We start from the raw sequence: 19,078 nt of genomic DNA, 5'->3' as shown, positions 1-19,078 counted from the left end.
TCAAAAATAAATAATAAAAATAGTTGAATTATAATTGTTATTATTGAACTTCAATTTATTTTTTTATTGACAAATGTTAGTGGTAAGTTTGTTTTTTGAGATGAAAATGTTTGATTATTTTTTTATCCTTCATCTGAGTTCAGATCGAGGCTCCAACTGCTTATCCATTAGCTTAAACCAATTGACGTATCCAATTTGAATTTCAGCTTAAAACTACTTCATTCAATTTGATCTGGATTTAATTATATGTTTTTATAATTAGACTTATCATATCCCTTTCTTTGTTATTGTTTCTTATAAATCAATTTTCAAAATAAGCCAATTTAACTTTGCAAGATTGTCTAATTTATCATTTCTACCGTTGAATCATCTTAAATTCTGGTCTCATTATATTCTCTAATTTAAATTACATTATTACATAACGCACGGGTGTCACACTAGTTTATAAATCAAGGTAAGCCAACAGGATATTTGGAAGTTGGAACGAAAGAGGAATATGTGGTAAAGGTTTTTTCCGTGACACAAATATTTTTCTTTCTTTTCTTGTTTTTGTTTTTTCCTTAAATTTCAATTTTTGCTTTACAAGTTTTTCTTCTTCTATCTATAATGGGGTTTCATTGAATGATCAACAAGTACAAAATATCTCTGTAGGAATCAAAGTTTCAAAACAAAGTTACAATTTTTAAGACTAAATAACCAAAGGGTATGGCACAGTTCACTGCACAAGGTCGCTTGAAGCTTCTCTTCAATGGAGAAACTGTGTCATCTCTCATGGTTCAGACCCACAAGAGAAGAACAAGTTACAAAGGTTCTTCTTCTTTTGCTTCTAGATTTCACCATGCATCTTCTTCATACCTCAGAAGCAAAGGGAAGTGTTGTAATGCTGAGGCACGTCCCAGTGAAGGTGTTCATGATGAATATGCATATGTTTTTGAATATGATTCTGTTGATGAGGATGATGATGATGATGATGATGTATTCGATGGTGATGGCTTGTCTGGTTTCAGGGGTCTTGTGTTGGATATATCTTACAGGTCATTTCTTTCTTTCATTATTTTGTTTCTTAATTTCTAAGCTAAGAAATTGTAATAATTCTGATTTATTTTCCAAGCTTATATAATTTCATAAACATGAAAACAAAATTGATAATGAGTTGGTCAATTATGCATTTCTTCAGTGATGTGTGTGTAGATAATATGAAATTATAACATGATATTTTTTGTTGTATAGTCACCAATATTCAAGACTTCTGCTGAGTTGTTTGCTTATGGTTCTGACTGCTATCATCATGCTCCAGGCCAGTCAATGTTGTATGCTGGAAACGTGCCATTTGTTTAGAGTTTATGGAGAAGGTCAGATTTCTTATCACAGCCTATTCATTTGTATCGAATTATGCTATTTAATGTGATTCATTGTTGAGATTGACATGAATGTATGTATAGTTTAAAAAACCGTGGTGATACTAGCTAAGAGATGCTATATCATGTTAAATTGTTGCATATTACTTGCTGTTTTCTTCATCTTAATGCACCTGTTAGTTTCATTAAGCTGAGCTTATTTCCCAGGCCTCTATGCTCAGTGCGCGTGCACTTTCGAAAACAGACACAAAAACTGTTTCACAACAAGAACATTTAACTTTCTTTTTCTTTTTAAGCAAAAAATGTTTATCTAGTTATGATTTCAGATTTTGTTTATACAGGCTGATGTACTAGAGTATTATGATAAGACTGTGAACTCCCCCAGTGGATCTTTCTATATACCAGCTGTCTTAAGGGTATGTCCACACTCCGAAGTAATACTTTTGGTTTATTAATGTTACTTGCACTTCTTCAACATTCTAAAATCACTGGTTCTATTTTTATATCAACATTTATATTGTATTTTGTTGTTATAAAATGGTTCCTAGTTACAAGTGAAAGAGAATGACTCGCCGTATATAAAATGGTTCCTAGTTACTGAAACAACAGTTTTACAAGCACATATATACCTGACAGTACTGCAGGGAAGTCATCAACTGACTAACTGAACTAACTTCCAACCCTCTAACAACTGTGTATATGCGGAACTATCTGGTAATAACCCTTGCATGGTGGAAAAGTGAGGTAGAAGAGTTTAGTAAACATGTATACTATTTCATTGGTGAAAGGTAGAAGGGGTAGCTTCACGAGGCCAGAGTTTTTCTATGGATAGACACATGTTAGTAAATCAGTGAGTTATGTTAGATTGTTAGTTCCTAGGTTTGAACCTTAGACCTCTTGGTTAGTACTCCTTCTATGTCCCTCAGCTCACCAATTGAGTTGTCTGCTTGGGACAGGCCAGAGTGAGATGAAGCAGAGATAGGATAAGCTGATTAGATGAGGCAAAGTTGCAGCAATAATCCACAAGGCGAGAAGGTTTTCTTTTGGTTATTGTGAAGGATAATTGAAAGGTGTCGAGACATATTTGGATGAAGAAGGGGAACTAGATGTTTGGTCTGGTTCTGATGTAGGCAAGGGTGGAATGGTTGAGAGGTATGGAGTGTTAGATTGTTCAAAGTACTGTTAAGATTGTTGGGTGAGACTAGCAATGCGATCTTTGTGACTAGCTTTTGAAAGCTTATATTTCTGAAACTAGAATCTAGTTGGTGGTGTGATCGTAAGCTACATGTCCCTTCGCACGTAACTACGTTCCAAAGACTTTGTGTTCACCTAAGTTGATTCAACATCCATTGAGAACCTCGTATGGTCTTTTATCATCAACATAAAGTACCATTGAAGGAACTCGACTAATCAAGTACAAAACTTGCAAAAAAAATTTATTCCATGATTTCTTTGGTAAGCTTGACTAGAACAACAAAGCTCAAGCCACATTCAATATGTGCTGGTGTTTCCCCTCACCTAACATTTTGTTGACGAGTCTCCACACAGCTACCTTAATGGTAGACCCCTTTGAAAGCTTTGAAAGAGGGCAAAGCACACAATGGACCATGACCACTTCTTATCTTTCTAACAGATAGTTAATTTATTTTCAACCAGCTAGATAGATTTATGGATTTGATCCGTGCTTCGAACACCCTTTGAGCACTACCACCCATGTAAACCTACTAAAGTAATCAACTACGGTAAAACAATACCAGTGATTATGAACTAAGGGCAGTAAAAATGGACACCAAAGACCCATATGTAGAAGTTTAAAAGCATGTAGTGCTCCATGTCTACTTATAGAAAAGGGGGCTGGGTTCTCTTTTGTGAAGGCTTTGAGAGTACTAGATTGCAAGAGGAAGTTGTATTATCAATCTTGGAATCAGATACATCCCGTGGAGCAGTTTAAATAACAAACATAACTATCTCCAAACTTCGACAGCGTTCTCCACGTAAACTATATTATGTGCTATTGATGGCAAGACTGATCTTAGAATCCATGAATGAACTATGTTGTTATACCTTTTGTAGTTATGAAAGCTGGGATCAAAGCAAGGTGGAACAAGTACTTTCCATCCATGAACCGGAACTTGTTTTTAGATATCATGACCATATATATTTTGCCCAAGAATGACAATTATTAAACCATTAAATGGTGGATTTACTAAGACAACCATTAGACTCTCTCCAGGATGAACATAATACGGGATCTCTGTATTTTGAGAGGGATCAAACAAAGCTGGCATCAGAATATTCATATTAGAAAATGAAGAACTATCATGATTGTTTCTTGGCATTATGAGAATGGTGCAGCAGAGATCAAGAGAGCTCTAATACCATCTTAGTTAGCAAAGCAGAAGAAGATATCAGTGAAAAGAGGATGATTATTGATTAACCTTCTCATTCTTACTGGAACAATGGTTCTGCACACATATATACCCTAAGGTATATAATACCTGACCAGAAATGAACTAACTTCTAACCCTCTAACTACTGTTTACAAGTGGCACGATGTGGGAGTAATAACATCAAACAAAAACTGACTGCTCAATATTTTTCTTGTTGTTTGTCTGCTTTAATACGGATAAGCTCAACATATATTTATTTTGGTGCAGGTTCGTCATTTACTTCAGATTATTAAAAGAAGAAGAGTAGTCAAGAACAGTCTTAGTCGGAAAAATATACTGTTTAGAGACAATTACACCTGTCAGTAAGTGCTCTAATATTGAACTTCGATTTCAAATATATCTGGATGTGTTTAGTTCATCCACTCAACTAAACATAGCCCTGTTCTTATACATTTATATTAGATTCGATGAGACGGTTTCATCACTAGCTCGTCAAATAGTTTATCTTTTTTTTTTTTTTTTTAACAAGCGTCAAATAGTTTATCTTATTATAAGATGTTATTGTTTTTTGTAATTATAGTATCCGGAATTTGATGAACTCATTCTACCACTATTGTTCTCACTCATTGATATAAAGTAAAAGCTAACACCAGTTCCTTGCTCAGAAATCATAGGCACTCTTGAGTTTACAACACACCCCTAAAAGGCAAAGTAGGCTAAAGTTAAACCAGAAAATCATAGATCCTTTATGCTTGACTTTGTTGTTATGTATTGGTTACTAGTGTGTAACCCGTGCCGATGCACGGGTTGACTGAACCGGTGTGACAGTTACGGACTAATGCACCAAAATCTTAAAGCATAAATTCGGCAGTATACTCAAGCGACAACGAATGTGCAACAATGGCGCATTGTGGCACGTTGTCAAATATCTTTCGAAGCTACAGTTTGAATCACACAGACGAATCATTTAATTCGAAATAACACGTACTGTACCAAAACAATTAACAGTCAAACTATAATTAGAAACTTGCCATAAATATAACGACAGACGATAGGAAAGTACAATGGGGTTACGGACTACATTTCTTACAATTAATACCAACTAATCACGACACAATTTGTAACGTTAGACATAACTTTTATTCTACATAACATTGTCACAATCAAATTATCTTTTAACGCAGAACAACACTAAACATTAGAAACTACAACAATGGTTCATCAGTACAATGAAGTATCTTCGAAGGACGATCTCCAGTGTAAAGAACTCTCAGTCACATTCATCCGGTACAACCCCACACGAACAAAAAGTCAACTGCAACATTCATTATTCTTCGAGGATACTGCATTTTTACCTGAACAATATCAAATAGAGTACAAATTTAGTATATACATATATTTTTTTTTTTTTCTGCAAGAGCATAACACATATAAAAAGCACTATAAACAAATAACGTAAGAAACCAACTACCAGCACAGATACCATTTACGACATTCATGAAAATTGGAACAAAAATTCTTCGTTTTTTAATACATAAAATTTGCTTAGATTCTTTGAGATTCTGAGAGAAATGTAGAACAACCAAAGTTTTCAAAATTACCAAAAAAAAAACTAATAGAATAAAACTGGTGATCTGTTCCTACCTAGCACGAATATATCATTTCTATAGTTGAGAACTGTGTATAATGGATGTAACAAGTTTTAGACCCCTTCTCAATATTACATTGTTATGTAGTTATCATCAGTCAGAAGAAATAGTTTCGTGTTTTTTTTATCTTACATTGAAGTCTTCTATGAAATTACAAAAAATATTCTAATGCAATGGTGATCTTGTCTTTTTTAAGCCATTGAGTTAGTAGAGATTGAAGTCCTTGCATTGACAAGAGATTACCTTCCGAATATAACAGGTATTGCTCTTCACATGAGAATTTGACCATCGATCACGTTGTGCCAGCTGCAGTGGGTGGACAATGGACATGGGAAAATCTAGTAAGATAATATTTTCGTATAGAAATCGCTAACTATTCGATTATTTATTGTTGTCCTCCTTTTGTAAAATTTAGTATGAAAGATCATCATGATAATTACTTATATTTTTCGTAATTGAAGTCCGTCTGGCTGTTTTATCATGTGTTAGCAATCATCCTTTCATTTGATACAAAACTGATACAGTTTCAGCTTGGTGAAATACAATGAGAAATCACTACGAAGAAAATAATCAATTCTGTTAGGACCAAAGATGACGCAAAAGTAATTAGAAAACTTTGAGCGGTTAGTTAGTTAGAGAGAGTTAATTAGTTAAATAGATACTGGGGAACATGGGGGGAGAAGGATCATTCTGTGAATTTGATTAGTTGTTTTGAAAGGAGAAATCTTTCACAAAAGATCTCTTCTATTCTCAATCATTCATTCAATAGAATTTTCTTTTGATTCTTTCAATTAATTTTCTATTTCAATTTCTCCGGGTTACTTTCAAATTATTTCTTGAGCTGTTGTGTGGCCTATTGGGTTGCTGAAAATGTTTTTGATGATCATTCCAAGTTTAAACTGTATTGCAATTCAGCAAGAGCATTCAACATGCTTACAGCAGTCGAACATCAAAATCATCAGGTTTAAAAATGGAGCCATCTAAGAAACCAATTTCCTTTTCGCAATCAAAGCCACAAGCATGGCACGACACCAAGAACTGTAGTTATTGTTGAAGTTGTGAGATTTTAGATAAAAAGAGGAGCGAAATGATGAGAAATATTATTATAATGAAATATGCTTTGATACTGACTTAATGCAAATGACTAAATACCAATCCCTACTTAGAGAGATTCATAGACTCAGTCCTAAATCAAGAACAAATAGTAATAAGTAATATGAAATCTAATCCTATGAAATAATCTAAGATACGCTTAGATTATAAGTTGATCATAGGAAATAACTTGTGATACTCTAGTATAATATTGAAGATATTATGAGATACTACCTCCGGTCCTTTTTACAAGAAACAATTAACTTTTTAGATACATTGAATAATTTATGTATGTGGTTTAGATTCTAGACCAGATACATAAATTATTCAATATATCTAAAAAGTCAATTGTTACTTATATATAGGACCAGAGGAGTATTTTCTTATATTCTAACAGTTTTCACCATTCATTTTTAATATAAAAGGACCTGGTTCAAGTTATTAGTGGGATGACAAAATAAGAATGAAAGGACATGATACATCATCGATGGAATTGAACATCAACCATTGGTGACAGAAAGTTAAAACTGGAAGAGAATTATAAGGAATGTAGAATACAATGTTGCTAGTGAGATGAGAAATAGGAGAAGAATGTACTGAATATTAGTCGATAGTTCTATGTGTATATATGTGTGAATGATAGTTATGAGCTAAGCAACTAAATTAACAGACAAAACAGAAAGTTTAGATTCTGTTTACTTTGTGAAAATATTTTCTATTTTCATTTTCTAAAATATGTGTCATTTTAACTTGTTAATAAGATGATGTGAGACTATTGAAGTGAATCATTGTGGTTCAGAGAATATGAAATGCAAGCTAGAGATGTGATGCATTTCTGGAAATAATGAAAACAAACATTTTAGCATTTTCAATGTTCCAAAATTTGCACACAATGATTCACTTCAAGAATCTATTATCTCCTTGCGAGCTTTTAAAATTAACACAAATTTTAGAAAATGAAAATAGACTTCTTTTTCATAAAGTAAACGGAGCCTTAACTTTCTAACTGATTTCTAGTTTACCTTAATGGGTCATGCTAACTTGTGCCCTAAGGGCACATATCAAGCAACCCAAAAGTAGAAATATTCTCTTAAATTTTGTGCATTCAACTAATCAAAAGTAAAAAAATTGAATTCAAATACATTAATTACAACAAAATATTCCTGCTTTTGACTCATTAACTTGTGCCTTAGCCTTTCCCTACCTTAATTACCATTTAATAACTAATCTGCAATGCTTCTTCAAAAAAAAAAAAATTAATCTGTAATGATATTTTTTGGTACAGGTGACTGCTTGTTCCAGATGCAACTCAAAGAAAGGACGAAAGTCCTTAGAGGAAGCAAAAATGAAGTTGATTAAGGTCCCAAAGGTACTTTCATCTTAACAAACAATAATGAATATGCTTTCTTTGTATGATGCCTTAGCATAAAAAGGCAACAATATAGCTACCAAGGAAGGGTTGCCAATGTTAAGAATTCCAAGTTTTAATTACATTAAAAGCTGAAGCATGCTACTCTACCTATTTTAGCATATTCATGGTTTTTGATGTTTCAGTTTTCACAATTAAGAAGAATCTTACTCTTGTTATTCAGAAACCAAAGGACTATGACATTCTTGCCATACCTCTAACAGCAGCAGCTCTAAGAGTTCTGACCGCGAAAAAGGGCACACCTGATGAATGGCGTCAGTATCTAAGTTCCTCTTAGAACCATGGGTTAGTCTGGTGGTTGCGTTGCATTCCTGTGTGTGATGCCAGACACACTATGATTCTCTTTGTTCAGCCGAAAAAGCAAAGAGAAAAATCCTCACAAATAGGTTATTGTAAGTAACTCCAATTGATGATGAAATGTTAATTGTAAACAATGCTATTCAATATTGGGATTGTGTAAAATTTATGTATAGTAAATTTCTGCCTAATGTATGTTATGATGGCTCAGACCTTCTTATTGGTATGTAATAGTCTTGGTGAAATGAACACAGTTGATGTAACTAATCTATCCTCAGAATTTAACCCTCTCATCTATTATGTTTGCATACCCTTGCGAGTTAGAAAGCTTGCTGCCCAAGTTATCTGTATGGACTGACCAAAGGGGGCTACTTTTCCCATCCCCAACATCAATTCAGAATTTCAGATGTATGCATGAAAAAAATCACCAGATTTTTACCGTCTGGATGCATACTTACAGGCAAATTGTCTGCTTTGGATGCACATTTCCGGAAACATGGAGGGTATTTTAGTAGCAAGGGCAAGGGAAAGCAGCGTTCAATCAAACACTTAACATCATAGACCATAATCAATATTAGTTTAGGAACAATGATTCTACTTTCTAAAATGAGGTGTTACTCAAATGCAGTCATACCTGAAAATATCGGGTATTAGTAGAATTTTTAGTTTGGTAATAGTGGTATCAACGAAAAGGTTCGTGATACTGAAACCAGCAACCAATAAAGTTAATGAGGCATATTCAAACTGAGTGAAATTATTTAAGTAACTTTATGCATGGAAATTAAAATTTTCAAGTATGAAAGAAAATCTCACCACACAAAAATGTTAGAAACACGCAAGAAATGTTTAACTGTGGATACTGAGTTTCTGATCCATCCAACATCCTCATGTTCTAGTAAAATTTGCAGTATTTCAAAGCATGATACAAAACTGGCTACAAAATTTTATGTTTTAGCATGTCTAAGTTCAGAAATTATAGAGACATACTAATCCTCATAATTTTTGTATTTATTTTATGAGCTACAAAATTATTTATCAAACTTGTTGCTTCTGATGCAGCAGCTGTTATAAAATGCATAAATTCAGAACTTGTTGTGGCTTTCTATTGATCCAATTATTCAAGACTCTAAAATGTTAACGAGACAATTAGATAGATTTGTTGTTTTTTCATGTTATAGGCGCCAGGAAAATGCTAGATATCAAGAATGGATTTTCTTGATGAATTCAAGAATGACATGGCACAATAATCACCCTTAGATTTTAATCTTATTTATTAAAGTTTCATAAAAAAAAATATATAACACCCACCACCCCATGATTTCCGGGCAGGCTGAGATTTTATTGGCTAACATTAATTTCGGGACAATTTCTTGATAAAATCTTTCTTGATAAATAGCATTGCTCTTTGAACATTGTAGATGATAACTATTGATGGGTCACATTTAAGAGTGAATGTTTAATCTTAGGGAAATGTTAACTTGTGCCCTTGAGGCATAAGTTAAGAAACCAACTGTAAAAGTTTTTGCTTGGAAATTGTGCATTCAATGTCTTAAAAGTCCCAAAAGTTATATTTTCAATATAAAACTTATTTTTTATTTCCATTTTAAGCTCCTTAACTTGTGTCCTAAGGGCACAAGTTAACATGACCCTTAATCTTAATGTAGATATTGATCTTATTAAATACTCAAAATCATTGCTCTCCAATGACGGTACCTTATAAATACCGGATCTTAAATGAAAGAGACCCCGTTAGGAATAGTTTTGGGTATCTATACATTTATCTATACGATTTACTACTAATGACCAATATGTGGTACAAGGTGAAGCCTAAGGCATTAGGCTTGGTTGCTTTGTCACCGCAACCACCATGTGTTTAAGCATATTGCCAAGTCCAGGAAAAAAATTAATAAATCATTAATGAAAAGGGGAAGGAAATGGATGTCTCAAGATATTTTTACAAGATAAAGTATTTTCTAATTTCTGTATCCTTGAGATGGTTAAGGAAGGAAATGCATGCATGATGTCCCAATGCCATAATATTGAAAATCTGGGGGTCCAGTTTTGAAATAGGACCACATTTTTTTTTTTAAGGAAAAAATAGGACCACAAAATTTATTTCTACCTACTTGATGCAATGCAACTAGACCTAAGTGATTGCAGTAATAATGCACATTATTGTTATCATATTAGAATTGATGTAATTGAGTTAAAGTGGTTAATGAATTCAAACTAAACATGAATTGTTTAGGATAATTCAAATTTGATTTATAATCGAAACAATCTTTAATCATACTTTACTTATAACCTCAAGCTCATGAACAAACTCTAATTATTCGAGTCTCCTTTCTTAAAAATCAGAGGGTTAAGACAAAAAACAAAAAAAAATTAGAATTGGTATATTTAATTATAAACTTATTGACCTCATTAGTGGTAGGCTAATCTACCTATTTAGTGCCAAATATATTCTACTGGTAGAATTATTTTCCTATTTGTTGATAGACCTTATGGTATTTTTAAGAATCTTTATATAAAAATAGACCTTTAAAAGACTTAATTAAGATCAAGTCAGACTTTTAAAAAGACCAAAAACATATCTTAAATTAAATATAAGCTTTGTTAGACAGTAGACTAGATTAAATCTTGGTTAGCATTTAACATTGGCAGGTGGTAAAGTTGTCCATGATGGATCATTGATTAACGGTTGAATCTTGCACATCAAAAATCTAGAGAAATGATATTTGTACAACTACTTTTTGACAACTCTTTAAACAACCCTCTCTCTCATACTCACATGTGTTTTTTATTCTCTCTCTTCTTCTTTCTCTCTCCATTGTTTTTGTCCAATCACAAGAGGAGAAAATTGGTTGTCATCAAAGTTGTCTAATTTGGGTTGTACAAATATCACTCCTCAAAATCTAACCCGATGATTTATTCACATTTTTATCATAGAATACAACTCCACATATATCCATTTGGAAATATCAATTTTCTTATCTTTTGAAGGGAATTTTCTTTAATTTTGTGACTATACTGTATCAGTACGGCAATCAATTAATATACTAACATGTGTGGTGTAACCAAAAAAATACTAACATGTGACATGTAGTTATGCTACTTACATGTATACAGTTTTGGAAGCTATTATTATTTCTTCATGCATTCATGTAAAGGCACCTTGCATACACACAATAAGTAAGGTAACTTGAACTCTTGGAGTTGCGTACAATTATAGTTACTCATACTATAAATCATTAAGTAAAGGTTTCCCTCAATTTTGTGCATATTAAGTGGTGTACAAAATCTAAGGTGGGATCAATGTGGTATTAACTAAACTTAGTGCTTAAAAATTAAGTGATATGAATTGCAAAAAAGATAGTGAAAGACGGTGGTGGATTGAATTGAAAGATGCATGTGACAAAGGGTTTGAGTAGAGTGATGATGGATCATGGAAAGAATCCAACCAATTTCTTACATTATTTGTGGGGAACGTTTGCCTTTACTACTACCACATTATTGTTTTAGTGATTTTTTTTTTTCCTTCATTGTATCCCTTGTCCTTCGCCACGCTTCATGTGGTGAAATTATTGCTTGCGGTGTCCTTAAATTGTAGAGCCATCACTCATGATACCCCATCTTGTCCCATTCCCAATCAAACTAGGAAATAGTGCTCCCTTCATTATTTTAAATTTGCCCTTTTTCTATCAATTAAAAGTAATATTTTAGTGAGGCAAAACTTGTAAATTTATATAATTTGTAAACGATTTTTTAGTCAAAGATCTTCTCTATTTTGGATTGAGACATCATTCCATCATCTGAAATTTTTGTAATCCAAAAAAATCTTGCGAATTTATCTTAATTGCAAACATTTGAAGGCTCAAATAGTGCTACAATGTGTTGGGTTTTACTGTCACGAAAATTAATTTTCAATGAACTAATATTTTAAAGTTAATGTTAATTAAAAGTGAGTTTAATGTGAAATGTTTATAGTTTGGCTACATGTCCTCAAAATGAGTTGAACAAAATAGCTTAAAGAATAAAAATTGCATTTGTAATCAAAATCTATAAATCATAATTTCAACTTATCAATTATGACCACAAAATCAATTCTATTTGAAAACATTCAAAAATGTCAAAATCAATTTTATCAATATAAAATCAATTTTGTCATTTTACTCAACAATAAAATCTTCCATCATATAATGGTGACATTCAAAGGATATTAGTAGAATTTCCTACCAATTGAATCACCTTTGTTGACATCTTTACCCTTTTTCTTCCTGCAAGCAAAACAATCATAGAAGTGAACTTTAAGCGATCCTAAGTCAAAGCACATAGTATTCACCTTACATCATACCTATAATTGTAAAAGTACTTCGCGGTAACTTGAGTGGAAGTACTTGGCGGTAATTTTAGGGGTAACTTGTTCAAACCAATTTGAATCTGAAGCTATGTAAGACTAAGTGGGGCATCTAGTTGTCTTGTTGTGACCATGTCATGGTTCCATGCATCATTGACATTATGAACGAAAAAATAAAAATGGATATTATTGTAGTATTTTATTGTAGTATTTTACAACAAGGGTTGATCGGAGACTGAACCCTTCAATTTAGGATAGCACATGGCATGGAAAGATTTTTAATTACATCCAAGAGACCAAAGCAAACTCATAGAAGTGAGGCATATGAAGTATGAATGGGTTGAAATTTATGTAACACAATTTTTAATTTGATCTCTAGCTACATACATACATACATACACCTTTCAGAAAGTATTATAGTTTATTATACAAAAACCAAAATTTATTTACTAATTTATACAAGCAATTTCAAATATTAGAGATGAAAATTAAATATATATTTTTTACATAAATCAAAACCAAAGTTCCTTCATTCCATAAGTACTTAACCATCAGTAAATTATTCATACAGTTCATGTTGATGTCAGTGGCGGAGCCAGACAAAAATGTTTGGGGTGGCTGCCATCCCGCCATCAAAATAAAAAAAATTGAAACGCAACCATTATTTGACCGCAATCTGAGCTGCGACATCATGGCTTTTGATATTGTCGCGTTTGTAAGTAACTGTGATTCAGGCTGCATCAACAACATTTGATTCGCAGTATCAAAAATCGTAACATGTCCTAAATTTAAAACCTTGTGGTAAACTCTAATGCCAATTCACACCACCCTACTTACTTGCTAGCAGGAGCGGTGCTATTTCCATTATTTGCAGAACCAATAAGACTTGGTTTGCTTTCACTAATAATTTACCTCTGAAAAAACATTCATGCATCAGAAAACCCTCTTTTGTTACCCAAAACAGTAGGCTTTGATTCAATGCAAAGGAAAAAGAGAATTTTCATCAAACTGCTTTGAATAAACAACATTTGTTATTGTTCCTAAACCAAGAACATTGAAAAACACAACATAGTACTAAAAATAGGAGTGTGTGTGATTAAAAACAAGTGTGTGTGATTTTGTGGACATGAATTGTAGTACCTCAATAACAGGAGTAAACCATCTGAGACCAAAACGTGGAATAGAGGTTCCATGAATAGGAGTCAGATAACATGTTTCAGAGATGTTGAATTCAGTTGCTAATGATTGCAACCATTCATCATCTTTATCTTTTTCTAATAAACACACTGCTGCTGGATTCCCTTTGAATGCTGAATCTGTGAATGCATCAACCTGTGTATATACCTCATCACTCAGATTCACACAACAGCTATGTTTTTTTCACAGTAATAATTACAAACACAGTTAACTGTTAAAAAATAAGCAAACATACCAGGTAGTATTTGACATGTTTCTTTGCCATTTGATGGATGATAAGGGAACAAGTGTTGGTGATACAACTGGTCAAAGCTCCTATGGATAATTTATGACCCATTTCACATAACATTTCATACTGCAAACAAGACATGTAATCACTAATCAACCAGGTTTAACAACAACATATGGAAAACTCATGGCAATCAACTAAAGAACATGTAATCATTAAAGAAGAATCAGATTTGAAGGAAATTACATTCAATTTCACATCACCTTACAATTTACAACAATTAGGGTTTATGGAGATATCTCTCTAAACTGAAGAATCAACACAGAAAACAGAGGAGGATGCGACGGTGATGGATGGAGAAGGATATAAGAGTGGTCGCAGCGGTGGTGGTGTGGTGAATGGAGAGCGGTGCGGTGGTCTGGGAGAAGAAGAAGAAAATCGCGTTTCTGATGAAAGAGAGAGGGAAAGAGGAAATAAGGTAGAATTGGGAATACTCATATTACTGAAGGGTATAATAGTAATTTCCTGTAAATAATGGGGTGGCAGTGGCTCCCCCTTGCCACCCCCCAGTTCCGCCACTGGTTGATGTTGGGCCTGTTTGGTTTGGCTTCTGAGAAGCAATTCTAGCCCAAAATCAATTCTCTACAGTGCCAAAAGCAATTCTAGCCAAAAACAACGTGTTTGGTTCAGCTTTTCAGAATTGCTTTTATCCTCCAAAAGCAATTCTCCATGAAGCTGCAAATCCTAGCTTCTAGCTTTTCTAGAATCAATTCTCTTTGAACAACGTGTATAGGTTTGTATATTTTATTATTACAACATGTTATTTTACTTTATTGCCCTTTATCAATTCTCATTCTTTATCAATTCTACTTTAGCTATGTCTATTTTAGTAATTATACATTCAAAAGCAATTCTACATAATTGCATCCAAACATAAATCATTTTGTTTAATCAATTCTACATAACTGTATCCAAACATAAATCAATTCTCTCAGAATCAATTCTGTCAGAATCAATTCTATCAGAATCAATTCTCTCAGAATCAATTATATTCAAAGCTGAACCAAACGGGCAGTTACTCTCTCTCGACTACTATTTCAAAATCCATCTTTCTATATCATTCATTTTCATTAAATACTCATCCAACTTTGGACCCACCATAAGATTCATCATGCACATATGAGTATATTGGTGGTGGATTTTCGTTTCGATTTTAATTATTTGCTTGTCAAGCAATTATCATACTGTAAACCATATTGGAGGTGGGGTTAACATGCATGCATGGGATAGATTGTAAAATCAATTTGAAAATTTGAAATCTAAAATCTTGAACTTCAAAATGCAGCTATATATATGTTATTCTTTGGGCAACATGTTTATTTTCCAACTCAAACCAAATAACTTATATAATACAACCATCAACCATGGAAGCATAATTAGAAGTAGACACCATTGGAAAATCATAAGTGCTACCGTTGACTCTTTGTCTATTAAACACAACATGTTGTGTCTAGATAAAATAACTCTATAATCATCTATGATAGAGTCATATTTTGACCTAATAGATTTTAATTTACGCGATTTTTTTTTTTGAAAGAATTTTACGCGAATATTGTCAACCACTTTTTTTGGGATTAGGGTTTTCTCGTCAACCACTTGTTTGCAATCTAATTTAAATATGACGTTTCTCATATCATAAACTATGATCCATTGAAGAGATGGAAATAGATTTCAAGCTTCACATATTCAACTACTTGAAATCTCATGTGACATCATATTCCACTCTTGCTATAACAAAATTACGACCAGCTTGATCATCATCTCTCACACCATTTTGCTGAAAAGTAGCTTTATCTACAATATTACATTTGAAGAAATTGTGTAGAGACGTTCCAACTAATGTAAGAAATAAGAACACAGTTCTTAGTAGCTTTATCAGGGCAATTTATTTTTCTTATGTATGGATAATATTGGATGGTTAGTGGCAGAATTTATACATACTAATTTATATTTACCAGAAATCTCCCATGCACGGCTGTGGAATTGGATCTCAGGCCGAATTGCGAGTGAAGTTCATATTCTTTGCAACTTTGTATCGTTTCAATTTCATCTGATGTCCTTGAAGGAACCGTATTCGTTGTAACTAATCACATTTAAAGTAAAGTAATGTACTTAAATTTCACGTTCTTTTGTTAAAACCAACATCATTATGCTTCTTAATTACACACACATTCTCAACTATGAATTTAACAAAAATAATAGTGTTACATTTTACAATAGTATATAACTAGGAGGTATTATGTTAAAAACTAAGTTTATTTATGTATGAAAAAAATAAAAACAAGTGAAATTACATAGGACTAAATTGCAATGTACCCTTAATATAGGACCACAGTTTGCCATAAAGTAAAAAGATTTGAGAAGAAGAATCTGAATCTGAATGCTAAAACATTTTTAATGAATCTGTAACTGCAAACAGTGGCAGAACAACCAGACTCTGCTCTTCTGGCTTCTTGGACTCTCCCAATGCATCTTTTTTGAGAAGTTTTCAAAGGAAAAGTGAAAGCGGGACCTCTACTACTTACTCCTCTATGCAAAACTAGTACTCTCTAACAACCAATATCTCTTTTACCCTAAAAACAAAGAGAAAATTCCACCGTTCACACTAGAAAATTAAACTTTTCTTCTATGTTATTTACATCACATTGATTTTGTAGAAGTTACGAAAGTGTAGAATTTGCAAAATTACAATGTATTATCGTGATTTTGTCAAATTCATGGTAATACTAAATATGAACTTAACGGTTTTATTATTATTAGGAGAAGCGATCTAATAATTTGAAACTTAATCAAAAGTTAGCAAAATCTGACAAAAAATCATTGTTGGCTTGGATCGAACTAAACCCTCTTGAACTATTTGTCCTTGACTAAGGCTTATTACACCACTGTTTGTTTTAGCGGGCACATTTGCCCGATGTTACTAATTGTAGCTTGATTAAATTCACGTTAAATTGTCACTAGGATGCAAGAAAGGCATGATAAACGCAATTCCAAACATGTTGTGTAAGTGTATGTTTGGATTCGATGTTAGCAGAATTGATTTAACATGTTCAAATGTTTTAAAGTAGAATCGATTTTACTTGTAGAATTGATTCTACTTAAAATTAGAATTCCTAACTTTTGACTTCTACAATCAATTTTAGCTTTTAGTTTATTGTTCAATTCTGTGTTCAACTCATTTTTAACCATAATCAGTTAAACAAAAATTAATTTATTCAAAATCAATTATTGCCGTTGCAAAACCGAACAACGAACACACGCCAACACTTGAGCTAAATTTCTTGGTTGAAAAAATTAATTTTGTTTGTATATATGCCAAAGGAATAAAAAAGTAATGAAAGAAAAAACTCAATATGAAAATTATAAAAGTAATTATAAGCATGGTATAAAAAAAATAAGTGACGTTTTGGGGGTAAACAAAAAGTTAATTAATGCAACATGAGAGAAAGTGATTGGTCTATGTCTGCATGGGACAGTGATGTTTGCTTTTATGACTGTTTGATAAATTTGAATTTGATTTTCCTTTTCTTTTTAACCTTTAATTTAATAATCTGCCGACAAAAAATCAAGGACCATAATAAAAGGTGAACTGAGACAAGGGTTGAGTTGTAACTTAGAGAGCACCAATTTTGGCTTTCTTTTCTCTTTCTCCTTACCATTTTCCCCTCTCTTGGTGTGTTCAAATTTATACACCCCCCCTTAACTTTTTCTACACCTTATCAAAATGGATGTGTGCCAAAATGTACAAGTTTCTAGTGAGTGCAAACAAGAGAAGGTTCTTAACCCTTCTTGCTCTAACCTTTCAAGTAGCCTTGATGACCTCTTTTCTGCTCAAAACACGGTTAGTCTTTGTTTCACTTTAATGTTAACTTCTTCAAAGTTCACTCTTTTTCTTCTGTTTTTCAACTTTTGTTACTATTCTAGCTTAACTCACTTGTCCTATAAGTCCTTCCTAGTTATGTCCTTGTTCTAACATATGTTTTTCTTACTATGTTTGAAAAAAGTAATTTTTTTTTGTTTGACTAAATATATGTTTACAAAGTTTATACCTTTAATATTATGTTTCTAATTTTCTTGGTTTATTTAAGTGTTTCTAAAATGTAGTTTTTGCTAAAATTATGGTTGACTAAATTTTACATATTTTGACCAAACAATTATGTAGGAAGTGGATGTTGGAATGGAATGGCTTTCAGTGTTTGTTGAAGACTGTTTCTCAAGCCCACAAAGTTGTGTAGTTTTACCCTCTAATGTTCAAAACACAACAAGTACTGTCTCATCAAAACCTTCAAACACAGTGAAGAAACCAAAGGAAGAACAAAATGAGTCACCTTTTGCAGTTCCAGGCAAAGCAAGAAGCAAAAGGAAGAGACTTTCAGCTCCAAGAAGACCAAAAGACCCTTTAAGCATCTTATCCAACACCTTAAACCCTCAAAATGAGTCACTATGTTCTGACCCACCTCTCTTAAAACAAGCTTATTGGTTAGCTGATAGTGAACTCATGGTACCTAAGGGTGAAAAAGAGGTAACAAAAGATTATGAAGTGGTTGAAAAGGAAATTGTGAAAAAGGAAAGGTTTGATTTTGAGGGGTTTGAGGTTGATGTTAACAATGGTCAAAATCCAATTCCAACAAGGAGGTGTACACATTGTTTGTCACAAAGGACCCCACAATGGAGGGCAGGCCCATTAGGCCCAAAGACACTATGCAATGCATGTGGTGTGAGGTACAAATCTGGTAGGTTGTTGCCTGAGTATAGACCTGCTAAGAGTCCAACTTTTGTGAGCTTTTTGCATTCGAATTCACACAAGAAAGTTATGGAGATGAGGATGAATGTTGTATCTTCCATTAATCCTAGTGAGTAGTGTTAGTGGTTTAGTATTATTATACATTTTTATGTAAATCAAAGTTTAAATTTTAGGTGAAATTAACTATTTGGAAACATGGGATAGTATTTAGGTGAGTTGTTAGTGTTATGATTATTGGAACATTAGTTAATTTATTATTGATTAATATCCTGTTTT

At 32.8% G+C, this 19,078-nt stretch overlaps 3 protein-coding genes across 6 annotated transcripts; 2 read left to right on the top strand and 1 right to left on the bottom strand.

Moving 5' to 3' along the window:
- The first annotated feature begins 599 nt into the window (after window positions 1-599).
- LOC146909323 (HNH endonuclease) lies at window positions 600-8,508 on the top strand. Of its 4 annotated transcripts, none has more exons than XM_085727669.1 (7): window positions 600-1,034; window positions 1,298-1,352; window positions 1,700-1,774; window positions 4,016-4,110; window positions 5,657-5,738; window positions 7,775-7,858; window positions 8,082-8,508. In XM_085727669.1, exons 1-7 carry the CDS (start codon window positions 706-708, stop codon window positions 8,193-8,195), a joined length of 834 nt encoding a protein of 277 aa, XP_085583795.1. In that variant the 5' UTR covers window positions 600-705; the 3' UTR covers window positions 8,196-8,508. The 4 variants fall into 4 exon arrangements, with proteins under 4 accessions (XP_085583795.1, XP_085583797.1, XP_085583794.1 ...); XM_085727671.1 differs by having other exon boundaries at window positions 8,044-8,508; XM_085727668.1 differs by having other exon boundaries at window positions 1,685-1,774.
- A 3,926-nt stretch (window positions 8,509-12,434) lies between these two features.
- Window positions 12,435-14,577, bottom strand: LOC146909322 (uncharacterized). Its single transcript, XM_085729345.1, has 4 exons — window positions 14,005-14,577; window positions 13,713-13,904; window positions 13,117-13,307; window positions 12,435-12,492 (listed from the first exon to the last, which is right to left on the bottom strand). The coding sequence occupies exons 1-4, from the start codon at window positions 14,137-14,139 to the stop codon at window positions 12,435-12,437; spliced, it is 576 nt and encodes a 191-aa protein (XP_085585471.1). The 5' UTR covers window positions 14,140-14,577.
- A 3,089-nt stretch (window positions 14,578-17,666) lies between these two features.
- LOC146909321 (GATA transcription factor 9-like) lies at window positions 17,667-19,078 on the top strand. Its single transcript, XM_085727667.1, has 2 exons — window positions 17,667-17,899; window positions 18,221-19,078. Exons 1-2 carry the CDS (start codon window positions 17,783-17,785, stop codon window positions 18,917-18,919), a joined length of 816 nt encoding a protein of 271 aa, XP_085583793.1. The 5' UTR covers window positions 17,667-17,782; the 3' UTR covers window positions 18,920-19,078.

Source organism: Medicago sativa, chromosome 7 (genome assembly GCF_051527215.1).
Source record: "Medicago sativa cultivar Bolivia chromosome 7, Bolivia_mono, whole genome shotgun sequence".
NCBI classification, from domain to species: Eukaryota; Viridiplantae; Streptophyta; class Magnoliopsida; order Fabales; family Fabaceae; genus Medicago; species Medicago sativa.
The sequence above is the reverse complement of the archived record's forward strand: the minus strand, read 5'-3'. Positions and strand labels throughout refer to the sequence as shown.

What these genes read in the sequence shown, in the direction of transcription:
- LOC146909323 (XM_085727668.1), top strand. Translation starts at nt 706, where the DNA reads ATGGCACAGTTCACTGCACAAGGTCGCTTGAAGCTTCTCTTCAATGGA. An exon ending in GTTTAGAGTTTATGGAGAAG is followed by an intron (nt 1,353 to 1,684) that starts GTCAGATTTCTT and finishes TTATGATTTCAG; the next exon opens with ATTTTGTTTATACAGGCTGA. An exon ending in AGAGACAATTACACCTGTCA is followed by an intron (nt 4,111 to 5,656) that starts GTAAGTGCTCTA and finishes CGAATATAACAG; the next exon opens with GTATTGCTCTTCACATGAGA.
- LOC146909322 (XM_085729345.1), bottom strand. Translation starts at nt 14,139, where the DNA reads ATGTCTTGTTTGCAGTATGAAATGTTATGTGAAATGGGTCATAAATTA. An exon ending in AACATGTCAAATACTACCTG is followed by an intron (nt 13,905 to 14,004) that starts GTATGTTTGCTT and finishes GTATATACACAG; the next exon opens with GTTGATGCATTCACAGATTC. An exon ending in GGTTTACTCCTGTTATTGAG is followed by an intron (nt 13,308 to 13,712) that starts GTACTACAATTC and finishes TTGTTGATGCAG; the next exon opens with CCTGAATCACAGTTACTTAC.
- LOC146909321 (XM_085727667.1), top strand. Translation starts at nt 17,783, where the DNA reads ATGGATGTGTGCCAAAATGTACAAGTTTCTAGTGAGTGCAAACAAGAG. An exon ending in TCTTTTCTGCTCAAAACACG is followed by an intron (nt 17,900 to 18,220) that starts GTTAGTCTTTGT and finishes ACAATTATGTAG; the next exon opens with GAAGTGGATGTTGGAATGGA.